At 43.4% G+C, this 13,237-nt stretch overlaps 1 protein-coding gene across 1 annotated transcript in view; it reads left to right on the top strand.

The window, feature by feature from the left end:
- T265_09085 (hypothetical protein) overlaps positions 1 to 6,440 on the top strand; it is a gene marked incomplete at both ends in the record, with an annotated part of 29,565 nt that extends 23,125 nt beyond the window's left edge. Inside the window, one exon of the mRNA XM_009175070.1 lies at positions 6,415 to 6,440. Coding sequence (XP_009173334.1) covers positions 6,415 to 6,440 — 26 coding nt within the window. The remainder of the gene's footprint in view (positions 1 to 6,414) is intronic.
- Positions 6,441 to 13,237: the final 6,797 nt, after the last annotated feature.

Genomic DNA, 13,237 nt, shown 5'->3' with positions numbered 1-13,237 from the left:
TATATATAGGACCTGGTAGACAACACTTACATTTATGCAAGTACGGTGTAAGCATGAGGTAGCAAGTCAAGCCTGTTGCTAGCATCATCAAGCGCTTACCCATTTTGTTCTGACCGTGAACAGCTATATAGCAAGATTCATAGGGGGTGGGCATTATTGGGCATCGCGCGTTTGCAGGCAGCAAGATGTCGCAAATCTTAAATATTTTTCAAGATTGCGTCCGAGCTATCCAGACTATCGAACTCCTAGTTTATCTTCTTTGTGCTGAAATGGCTCACTGATCAGAAAAACCGTGTTTCCAAACTAACGTCTGCATCTTGGCAGCTCCTCTCTGAGCTTGGACAACCTGACGGTGTCTCAGCCATCGCGGTTCCTTAGGGTGGCACACCCTATATAAAAAGAAACAATGTTACTCTGTAGGAGTATTTTATTTTCTATGTTTCACAATGCTTTAGATGCCCTCTCCATAATCATAGTTCATAGCAATCCACTCCTTTTAACGGAACAAGGCTATCAATCTGCCTCAAGTCCTCTTCCTAGCGCCGCTCCTGCTAATTGGCATAAAATAGTGAGTGCAAAATTTAGTCTTGGACGACATCATCTCGAGTATTAACTTTCGGACTCCACAAAACGCTACAAGAGGTCCTTTCATGCTACTTGCACAAAAAGGGCCCGTAAAGAGGTTTGTGAAAAGCATTATGTATAGGTTGGCCAATTAACGCGCCGAAATTTTCAGTCGTCCAATATAAGTAGCGGAATTTTTAACCATGTTTCACAGATGGATGCGACAAACTCAAGAATGTGCTAGTAGAGCTAGCGCGACTATGTGGGTAGGTTTTTCCTCTACCATAAACTGGGTTCTTTATTGACAGGGCGGAATAACGCGCAAAATATACAACTCCTGCGTGGCCTGATTCCACTTAGCCGCACAGACGTGTGGACCATTCGCTTTTGTTTGACTCTGCAAACAGTATAAATAGTTTCAATCATTTCTCTGAAGTAGAGGAAATATGTGGTTTATATTACTATACCATTCACGCTAAAGGGTTGAATTTTTTCTTCGGTGTTTCCGAAGTTCTTCATGGTCCTCTTCAGGCTTTCAGGCCTTGCTATCATTCCGACTACCACTAGTGTCCCAGAAAAACAAATGGACTAAAACTACTAAGCTGTGTACTGGAGGTAGGAACTCAAAACGCTAAAGTGCGGATCCGTATGTGACTGTTTGAAGACCGGGGTTTCTATTGACTGAAACGTGTTGGCATTCACTTTGGTGATCCACCGTTGGGCCCACCCTAAAACGGCTCTGTGGCATTTACAGATAGTAACCATGCAAGCGCGCTGTAGGTTGGGTGAACTTGTTCTCCAAAAAGCCATCCAACAAATCTTGGCACTACTGATCTGACACACTACTGGACTCTAAAGCATTTTTTCCTTCGACTCGTAGAAAACAGATTTCTGAACCATGTACAGCGGTCTGTAGAGTGCCGTTGATAGACAAGCGGATATCCTGTCAACCCCATAGACCTTGTGAATTAACAAAAGCCCCGCAACCTACCTCATTTGAACGATTTTGGTCAGGTACTTAAAAATAATGCAACTACTTAGATGGATGACCTGACGTAATTAGCTGCTCACCCTTTCCTTTTTCAATCCAGCAAACGACGACTTGATTAGAGGCGGATGTTAAAGAAAAAATGTTTATCGGCTTTATTTTGTTGATGCCAGTCGTCGTGCTACGTGTTTTTTCGTTGTGCAAGTTTTAGAGGCGGTGGTAAATGTGACCAGGAAACCTAAAGAAAGGTAGATAACAGTTGAGTGCACTTAATGTTTCTGTGGATAAAAATCCGCATAAACGGCAAGTTCTAAAAACAATTAAGATGTATTATTTTTCGACATAGACCATTTGACAGTCTCAATCGCGGAAATTATAAACGAGTTCATAAAAAGTTAGTGATTGTCGGAGATATCCATGGTTTTGGAAAGTTGGAAAAATAAGGATGAAGTAGTTTGATAACTATATCAAAAAGACGGTAAAGATTTGGCGAGATTAGCTTTCACATGTATAAGACATTTGATGTCAGATTGTGGTTTAGTGGCTTGTTTCTGAGATTTCTCAAGAAACCAACCGTCCCGAATGACCTCATTACGTATGGTGTAAACAGCGTATACTGCGTGCAGTCAGAAGCATGCTGTAAGTGATATGTGACATACTCTGCCTTGGAACCGGATGTAGTGGTCCCTCTACCTGCTTTCTGCGTTGGCTACCCTTATAATTGAACGATATGTCCTACGGTATATTATATAAGGCTATGCTATAAGGCCATATGCTTATTAGTTTCGAATTAGTGAGGTTTTGACCTGAATGTGGACAGGGCGTTGCTCCCCACCACAAGGCAAAGGCCTTTCTAGTGACCGGTCATATGCAAACAAAAAACGGTCTGCAAAGTTGCCCGATCATTCAGGAGCTAAACATTGTCGGTCAACAGCAAACTGTGGGATGAAAGATCGCCTTGGGACCGTTCATGAGTGCCAACGGAAAAGTTGGCAGGAATCCGCATAGTAGTAAATCAGTGTGTGCTTAAACGTATCCCACTTACACGACAAGGTGTCAATTAACCAAGTTTAGGAGGAAACTATTTATCTCACATGTGGCCAGCTTCCTTGATAGGATTTCGTGTTGCACCGTTCCAGGATTTTAGGTAGTCGACATCATTTGGAACCACAGCGTTAAGATCTCTCGTTTAGCACTTCTTTGTTCTCAAAAGGATGGATAGACTAGTTTACGCCTAAATCTTTCCTGTTCCTTAGAGAAAGCCTTATTGGTCTAGGTTTGCAGGTATCGTATAGTCGACAGTAGATATTACTCCTTCTATGGGATGAGGAGTCTGGTGGACTGCCTATCACCTGTAAAGATAGGCATGGCGATGACTGCCTGCTTATGTTTCTAGAATAAACAGGAATATTTTGACGCTGAAGTAGTATTCTCACTTCCCAAAAAGTAGATACTTTGTGGCTGGTTTCATGAGTGCCTGCAGTAGAATGTTGCCGGAGGTTTTTGATCTTGCATTGAGCTGAAGTAACGGTCACTTCTTGTTTGGTGGATCTTTGAAAACGAGTCACTCTGTATTCAAGCTGGCTTAAGACGCTGAAAGAATTCGAATCGGTGAGATATTTGCCATTCCCTTCGGAGGCGTTTAGGCGGTTCCCCGTTCAAGCCTAAGCTAACGTGTTCTCAACAGCACCTCAGGTTGTCCTTAAATTGAGTATATGGCTAGATTTATCACCTCTTGTTAACGTTTCCAAGTGGATTGACAAGGTTTCGGATAAAGCCTCGTTAAAACTTATCAGGCATTGTGCTCTGATTTTGTCTCCTGGAAATTTGAAATATGCCATTTCAAGTGTGTAGCGAGTTTTCGTAGACTCATAAAAAACGGCTAGCGTGAGGTCTTGCACAAGCTACATGAGCGAACACTGCAGTCGAGTGGTGTTTCATGAGAAAAAATTCGATCACGAACTATTCGTTAGCTGAATTAAGGTTGAGCTGGAAGAAAGTGAACGAAAACTCAGCAACGGGTCGGGTAGTGTACCTGAATGAACAAAAGAACGGATGAATAATTGCTAGTTGTTGTTCCACCAGGATAGTTCCACATGTGGATTGGTCATAAACACAGGTTGCAGTCCAGGTTCATCAGGTTTTTAGTAGATCAAATGTCTCCAAGGGACATCTCGTTGTTGAGTATAGTGTAATTAAGCGGGTAGCAAATTCTTGCGTCGTGAACTAACAACATACCACAACATATTACGGTGGTTCAAAGCAACGATAAGTGAACTGGTGTGCAGCTCTAAGAGCCGCGGTAGTAAAGGAGAACTCTTTTATTTTCAGCCTGAAAGGCTCGTCTGATTAGCGATAGCAGAACTCATGGTGCCAGAGATTATATAGTTTTCGGTCACACAACTTTTCACAGGTCACTTGCGTATGCTGTTGGAGTAGTTTATTATTTGTGGTAGGTAATACGATGGCTATGGTGTGACAGTAAAATCAGCGGTTCTAGTTAAGAATTTTCAGCTGACTGGCGCGAATAATACTAAATTCGTCCCTGCCTGAGCTGAGACCAGACCTTGAGTCGTGCTGGGACCGTTAATGGTATTGTGGTGGTAAGTGTCAGATGCCGTTGGTTTGGTGTGTGGTCCGCGCGGAGGACGATGCTGCAGGACAGAGGCGCATTTCGGAAGGATTGAGGCTTCGATGAAAGTGCCAAGTCTTGTTTACATGAAGCGATATGTAAACGTGTGGCAAAGTATCCATGCTTATTTCTATATTAGCTACTTTACTAAAGATCACAATTAAGTCCCGTGTAAACTCCCTCATATGCCAGTGAGTTTTGGCAAGGAGGAATTTACACCAGTTGCTCTAGTAGTTAGTCGCCGAACAAAGTACAACCAAGTTGCCATAACTGTTGTTTTTGACGTATATATTCTATTTAGGCCATCCGATGGCATGCTTACTCATGGTTAACCAGAGTAGGCTATTAATCGATATTCAAGCCACAAGAGGCCTCCAAAGGCTGCTCAGAAATTACATGCTAACATCACATTTTGCGTACTCCGTCAAAAACACCCAGTTGCCCATCGTCCCTGCGTTATAGTAGTAAGTGACAATCCTCCATGAGAATTTGATTTAAGCACTATTATTTGGCCACAGAAACCATCAGCTAAAAGGACATTCCTGTAATTCAATGGACGAATGAGTGGGTGAGTGAGTGAGTGAGTGAGTGAGTGAGCTGGAAGTGAAGTTCTGTGACTGCCGTTGTACAAACGGAATTATCATTGACTAGTCATAGCCATACATGCACGTCTTACGGGTGGTACAGGTCACTAGGGAGTGAGTGAGTGAGTGAGTGAGTGAGTGAGTGAGTGAGTGAGTGAGTGAGTGAGTGAGTGAGTGAGTGAGTGAGTGAGTGAGTGAGTGAGTGAGTGAGTGAGTGAGTGAGTGAGTGAGTGAGTGAGTGAGTGAGTGAGTGAGTGAGTGCTTTAAAGGATGGATCCTGGATCCCTATGCCTGAGCCCTCTGCAACATGCAGGTCGGTTGATGTTGATATGTTTGGATATAATGAAAGAAAGTTGGGCTATTGTGTAGTATCCTTCACACACACAAAATCCCGGTCAGAGCTTGAGTAGGATACTAAATCAGTAGCCTAGTGGTTTTACATTAGGCAAATAAGATGGTTGCAGAAGTAAAGCCGGCTATTTATATGGCCGGAAAAAAGGCATCGGCCTTTGTCTCTAAAACATAACCAAATTTTTAAAATAATATAGTGGGTGGCAAGAATGACCCAGCTTCTTTGACAGCTGATGCTCAGAGGCGATATCCACACACATTCCCTGCAGACCAAGGAGTAAACCCAGAAAAGTTTGTTCGCATACGGCGGGGCGGGTTTTGGAGGCCGCAAATAGACATAGTGACGCGTCTTTGTGCAAATTTTGAAAACTCGCGGACATATTAAAGCCATAATTGCTCATAATTTGAATATTGGGGTTGTTTTTACCTTTTGTTCGCAGATTTTCGTCGAGAGCTTTAGTGCGCTCTTTTGAAATCGGAATTTTTGTGGCAAGAGCAGATCTCTTCTGATATTAGGCTGTTCCAGAGATTTCCTTGTACAAGGCTTTGTAAGACCTCTCCAAAGACTGCATACTGAAACAGACACAGTTCCATCACCACTATATATGGTAATGCACTGGCGGTTCATGCTGGATTCTAAGTGTTATGAAACCGTTGAAAAACACATTTATAATAAAAAGGAAAGGTAAACAGCTGTGACAGTGACCTGACGAAAGTAAGGGAATATCCTTAGGGGGAACGGCCAAGACTACGATGCGTACACCTAACGGCATTGAAATACACTCAACTTAGTATCTTCCCAGATGAAGAAGTCACCAAGCAATTGACCTGACGTCTTTTGAGGACCTTATCTTGCATCTATCTATTGGATAGCAAACGCCAATCCTTAGCTAGTCCGTCTGATTGAGAACTGGCAGCATACTCTGCACATATGTCGTTAGCTAAGCAAACACGTCCAAGCAAAAGCAGATTACTTTTAACCAAACATTTAACGCAAAAATGTGGAACACAGAATTTTTGCTTAGGAATTATAAGCCAGCAAGGTAGATGCAAAACCATGCGGCCAGCTTTCAGGGTAATTTGTAGCGACGTTCGGCCACCAAACAACAAAGCTTATTCCTCTGTATCAGGCAAGCTTAGAGACCTCTTTTTAAGGCCAAAGTTAGCGCACAGATTCAGCATCTCTTACAGCATACACCTTACAATGATGCCGATGACAAAAGTGGACACAGATGGAGGTAACGTGACCATTCTGGATCCTTGGATGGCTTTTTTTTAATTTTTACTCCGTTAAGGACCGGAAATAATGGAGGAGGAATAGTTGAAAGAAGCTTAAAGGTCGTTATCACTGGCCGAGAATAGTCAAAAAGCCATTGTAACCAGAGTCAGAAGCATTTTTAAATTTAAAAATCTTTTTGATATCAAGCCACCGAGGCAAGCATAAGTAAAGAAACGCGCTTGTTCCAAAACAAGCAAGACAAACTTGTCAGAACAGAACCAAAACGTTCCCACCCATCTGATTTACGCTGACGGAAACTCATTAACCTCAGTAAATCATGGATAAGGCAGATTTATCTTCCGAAAACTAACGGAAAGTTCAAACGTACAAACCGCGGCTTGGAAGGGACTGGCCAGATAAACCACAAAGATGCAGGCAAAGAACACCAACAGAGTGTCGCCAAAAACATGGCATCATGGAGCAGAAACTAGGTTGCGTACACTGGAATGTAACTATCTGACATTTCTCCCTTTTACTCAACCGGTCGCTTCCTGTAGACCAATTTTGACCGGTTTTGGGGTCTTCCATTGTCATTCGGTTGTGAAAAGATGAACGATTGGCTCTCCAAACCTTCACAGAAGGTAAGAGAAAAAATGAAGCGAAAAGATGTTTAAAGAGCAAGGCGGAGAAGAGTCATACAAGCGCTGTGCTCTGTGTATTAACTGGCCTGAGAAAAGGTGCGTTACGTACTCAAAAATAAACTGAGCAAATAAAAATAAAGCTTCTGTGAAACTGACTCGTATTTCTCTCCGAGAAGTCTGGAAGTGTGACAACAATACCAACCAGATCTTTAAGAACCTTTGACGTTGGATCTATTGTGAGTGATAATTCGTCGAAATTTATTCTGCCGATCGAGTCAGTCAAAGGTATGAATGCAGTGGATAGACGACAATGATCTCCGTGAATTTATAGGAGACGTGACAAATAGGAACATGCCATTGTTTCGCCGGACATGATCGTATACTCAAATATTTTTCAGTTGTATCAAACGCAGAGTGTGTTGAAAAGGTTTTGTAAGAATCTTGATAGTGTTTCTGCAAGATCTCCACCCCGGAAGGAAAGCACACAGCTAATCATGCTGTCGATTCCACCGGAAGCGCTTTCTCAGAATTTCTGGGCCTGTGTTCAGCTGCACCTGGTGAGGTCACTTGGCTGATTTCGTCCTTAGCTGGGATAGATTCGCTGTCTAGATCCGCAGCATTTACAAATGCTGTCCATATATGGGCGAGAATTTTAAGGATATTCGTTGTCCGAACAGAATAGGTTCACTCTCATCCTTTTTGCACGTCATTGCTGGTAGGACATGTATTCCACTTTTCACGTTGCTGGTTCGGCTCAAAAGTCTGTATACCCGCTCGTGTCCAAGGGTGAGCCTGATTGAATGTACTTGCTCCCCGCCGTATGGAAAAGCTCCACTTGTTTCAGACAATTCAGTTTTCACACGAAGGTCTTATTAGTGGCTAAACCGGTACAGCGTTATCAGGTTTTGTCTGCAAGTGGTTTATTGTTATCTTTCGCCACGCGCAGGAAGTTGCGCTCATTCTCAGTGGTGAGGAGAAAGGGTGTGAAAAGGTATATACGCCAAAGTGTGACATAAGAGAGAACGAGTGGATGCAGACCACCGGCGGGAAGTGGAAATCTAAGAATCAAAAAAGTCACTTTTGTATACGCTTGCACATCAGATACAAAAGGCGTGCAACCAAGTATGAAGCCAATGGCTTATAGAGAAGTACACTTAGTGAATATTGACGCCTCGATTAATCTTATTCCGGCTCATTACCCCAAATTATCTAAATGAGAAGGACAGGTCCCCACTATCTAGGTTTTACAACCCATTTCTGGATAAGTTACGGGTCAGAGAATTCCAAATTTCACAAGCACATTAATGCGCAGGCTGCCCATCGTAGCCGCGAAATCACATAATGTATTTGAAATGAGCTCCTTAAATAAATGTTCACCAGTTCAAAACCGAATATATAAAGTCAATAAGAAGTTCTAGTGGTATATGGGGGAGAGAGAGAACATCAGTGGTAACAGCTTAAATAATTTCTTATTATGGCAGGTGATTACAGACTCTCCTGTCCAATTTAGTGTAACAACAGTTCAAGTCTTCAGGACAGGCACACTGCAGCGAGGAAAAGAAAGGAGGAAAAACCTGAATACTTGGGCTGCCTGATAGAAATGCGAGACATGTCTGAGGGTGACCAAGGCTAGGTGACAGCGTGAAACATTCCATATTCTGCTACGACGGCCGGCCCGAAAAGCACTTAAGAATATTTTTGTCACCATATCCCATCGGTGGGTGTTGGTTCAGGCAACCAAATGTCACACGCGGCTGCAATGACCAGGGAGATGAAGGCTTACTGCGCGTCTCATGTTTTTATTCGTGCAGATTAACGTACATTCGTTACACTCCTCAAAGTCAGCGCAGCGTGGGAGGAAACACATTGCAGCATTCAAGTCCATTCAGTCCTTGTCTGTGCTTAGACGCAGGAGATAACACGATATCTGGGACGCTCAAAATTGAACCAGCTTCCTGGATTTAGCCTCCCTGCTAAATCTTGTTAACAGCCTAGTGTGGGATTCACAATTCCGTTTGGCGTACCCTGTTGTACACAGCGATGAATTGCGTGGAAATGTAAAGACATCCCTTCTGTTTCAGGGTATAAGAAATACGTAATCAAATGTTCTTGAAAGTTTGGTGACTTCCTGAATAAGACCATACAAATAATTCAGCGTAGAAGGAATTGTAGGCATTATTCAACGGAACAAAAAACATTGTGTGCGGCAACCGTGATTGTCATTCCGTGTGCAACATGTGCAACCTTGTGTGCAACGTGGATTGATGGAGTTTTAACTCACTGATTAGTGTTTCAAGTAGCTAAAATTTTCTGACCGATATTCGAAAAATAAATTTCAGAATCCCGTAAAGTGGGAGGAAAACAATCCAAATCACGATTTTTACGAAATGAATCCTAGAAACTCATTATCCAATGAGCTGATGCATTCGTTCGTTGAAATATCATGCATTACACCATTCCACTCCAGCCGCGATGCTGCATATTTACTTGTAGCTTACCATATTCCACATTTGTTGCATACATGCCAGTTTATATTAATGTATATCACTCTTCAACAACGATTCCTAAGAAGACATAAGATGTCGTTTTTGTCAGTTCCTTAGGTATTTTTTCTTGTCTTAATTTGCTTGGTAATTTCAATTACGGTTAGCGTTTGTTTTTGCTTGAATTAACCCCACACTTTCTTTCAGCACCTCACGCACTTCAGTTATTCTGGTTCGCAGCGTGGCACTTAGAGGTTTACTCGTTGATTGTATTCTGATTTTTTGGAAGAATCAGCAACGTTCTATGTTTCATTATGTATTATTATGGTGATTCTTCTTGCATCATCAGGCGAGGAAGCAAAGCGCATGCCACGTAGACTTATTGGGACCACGCATCTTCACTGACCAGCCTATACCGTGATCTGATTAAGTCAAGAAGTTCAGGAACACTGACCGGAAAATTCACGAAGCCAATGCGGCGCTTGTCCCAGAGATGACAGTGCGCGGTTGAGAGAGCCAGAATCTCACCATAATCATTAGATCTATTTTGGAATCCGCGTACCAACTATTCTCAACTCACTGAATGTATGTTACCCAGAAATTCAGCTGGGGTTTTGTGCGATGTGGACGATTGTTTACCAGGAAACTTCCGATAGAGCACAATAAAAGAGACCATAATAATTGGTCCGGCCGGATCAGTGTACATTACCGAAGAGACATGTTAGCATCATTGACGGAAAAGCAGGAACCCACAATTGGCACATCAGTTGTGTCTGATTAGAAAAAGAAAACATCTTCCGGTTCTGCACTTCCTCCCAGCGACCTCATCGCACAAAATCTTGGCAAAGCGTAACTACGAACAGTCTTTTCCCAGCCTGTTTTTCGTGGGGGAGGCTTTTCGTGGATTGGTGCACAAGATTAGACACTGGGCTAGACGAGACCCATCCAAGGATCCCAAAAGAAACATAGCTCACTTTGACAAAGCGTTCCCTTCTTATGCTTCGTCAGTAGAAACACGAAAGTACAATTGTATCGGCTTTGATTGCCCCACAGGTCTACAAATCCGGTGATTACTTATTTCTGCTAGCTGCAGGCCTACTGGCCTCCCTTGGATACTATGCAAGCTGATGGGAAGCATTCTGAGGAAGGCATTTTGAAGTCACTTTACTATCAATAAACTAACATCCCTATTTCAACGCAGGATCCTTCTGAGCCGTTCTAGTGTGGCAAATATGCTCGCATTTATGGAGAGCTTAACCCGGCCCAAATGCGAAGAACTCACATCGGACGTCATGGCACCTCAAGAACATTGCATATAAATCCTCAAGTCTCGCTGTTCCACAAAATAGACGCAGGGCGATTCAGGGGGAATTCTACGCTGGATTAAAGCTTTTATATTAAATGAACATCAGAACAAAATTCAGGTCTGACTACACTTCTGCATTGACCTATATTGCTGTTCTTCATCGCTCCGCTCTAAACGATTACTCGATCCGATATGTGCAACGACCTTTCACATACGCTTTCAGGTCCACGTTTACTTCTTGTGGACAGCCTTAAATCTTAGAATACCAGTGCCAATGATCTCCGAATGGTTGTGGACACCGCAAAATGACGGTCGCTGGAGGACAGCCCCTCTTGAGGATGAAAGGCGCTTGCATATCTTTTTCAGCATAAACTTAGTGAACGCGCAATTCGTTTGCGTAAGTGTGGACGAGGAGGCATTGCCAAGATAAGTATGGAAATGTAGTTGGGTATATGGCTGCCCAAAAAAGTGTCCCTCTTACTCCGCCAATATACAATTTGCCCTGTTTGAACAAGGTTTGTCAACGGGTTTCTCACCATTGAGCCACTAAACTCATGGCGGAGACACTCTAAGAAGACCATCAAAATAGGGGTTCACACCTTTGCTAGGCTTCAATTTTCCCCCATAGAGACGTTGCTGTGTGCAATAACATCTTCTTAGGGCTGGTAAAGCCACAATCAGGAGGCAATGCAGCCTGGAAGCACTTTTATCTGAGTGCTTGAGCTAGTGAGCTTACTGTTCTGAGCTGGGAACTTAAAGGTTGGTGATACACTACTTTCGCCTGTGCCTTCCAGGTGAACAGAAGCCGCTGGACGATGAAACTAACCAGACCCGAGAGGGTTAGCCACAAGCCTCGATGCTGTGTTAAGCAGTGGATCCTTGACTCTGTGCTGCTGTCAACTATGGTCACTTCCTCCGCGATGTCTCTGCCAGTGTCGCATCAAAGACGCTAGGCTGATAGAATCAGAAGGCGGATCACTCAGTTTCACGTTGATCCACGGTGGCAACTTGGATGAGTCTCTACCAGAATCTTGTTGCTGATTGGAAACTTGGCCAGCCAACCGGGGGCAAGCGGCATGTCCCTTAACACTCGCACGTCCGTGGATTTTTAGTCAACCAATTGTGTGCGCGTTGAGTTCAGGGATAAAGCGACTTATATGGACTCTGGGTTGTGCATTTTTTACTCCCTGTTTTGCCGAAATCGAGTTGTTCGCCCGTTTGTCTCCCACTTTCTGCAAGATACTCGGAACGAACTATAGTTCGTTCCACTAATATATTAGTGGGATACAACAGGGTTAGAGAAAATCATTGATGAGACTTGTAAGTGTGCAACTCCTACGTCCATCATTAGTTTGCTATTTCACCCAATATACTGTCAAAAGTTGACGTAGCTTGGGACTACTCTTAGAGGATGTAAATTTTATGAGGTTGTATCAGAATCTTCGGGATAGCTCGAGCTGCAAACGTACGGTTCTGATAGTCTCATATTATGAATAACGGAAGGGTGTATTCCTTTGTCCGTAGCTGGTTCGAGGCAACTCCGCCTATTCGATGTGATGTTCGATTGTTTTCCGCGGCTAGCTTCCGGGCACAACTCCTTTGTTCGATGAGTGTTAGCTGATAAGTTGAGCTTTTTCGGGACTAACTTGGCTGGTGTGAACATTCGTGTCACCCTTCAGAAACACGGAGTTTGTAGTTCTCGCTGACCGGAACAGCCGGGACAAAATCGAGGTGAAATCAATCTTTGAACCCGGCCTCTGCATCTGGACTTCTGTCTAGGCCTGGGTAACCCGGTAGTGTTTCAGCTCTGGTGATTCTTTCAGGTGACATGGCAGCTAGACACCCAAAGAATGCTACATTTGAACGGTTTTATCAACCCTCGCGCTATGGGCACCACGAGGCACTGCATCAAGTTTGTGAAACAGAAGAGCAAAGTGCGAAAAATATTGGTTCATCTCGGGCTATTTGATGTGCAACACTGATCTTGGGACATTGGTGCTTGTTCCGAAAGCAATCCACATCGATCAGAAAGGTACTTTCTGATCAAGACATATCGGCCATACAGTTTGACACAGATTACAGTGTTTGAAAGCAGAAATTTGTACCAGCTCCCCTGGATTTAGTAAAAATTTGGGTTTATTTTACTGACTGCCTGACTAATGTTTAACCCACAAGGCAGTTGGGCGATGTGGGGTTTTGTTCGGAGTCTTTAAAAAGGACAAACTGCGTGGCAGCAGTTTTTAGGGTTCTCTTAAGCGACACTTCTCGGACTCATTGGATCGATAATCTGATCCGTTTGGCCACAGTACACTAGCCTAGGTCAAGGATGTGTGCACGATATAGACACCTGAATCTTGACATTTTCACCCGCAGTGGACATGTCTTGCGCATCGTCGGAATTGTCTTTCGACCGTATTGGATTGTTCTTCGGTAGTCTTGGTCAACCGGTGAGCGATCATAGAGTACGGC

This window comes from Opisthorchis viverrini (assembly GCF_000715545.1).
Source record: "Opisthorchis viverrini unplaced genomic scaffold opera_v5_255, whole genome shotgun sequence".
NCBI lineage: Eukaryota > Metazoa > Platyhelminthes > Trematoda > Opisthorchiida > Opisthorchiidae > Opisthorchis > Opisthorchis viverrini.
This window is presented reverse-complemented; position numbering and strand designations above follow the sequence as displayed.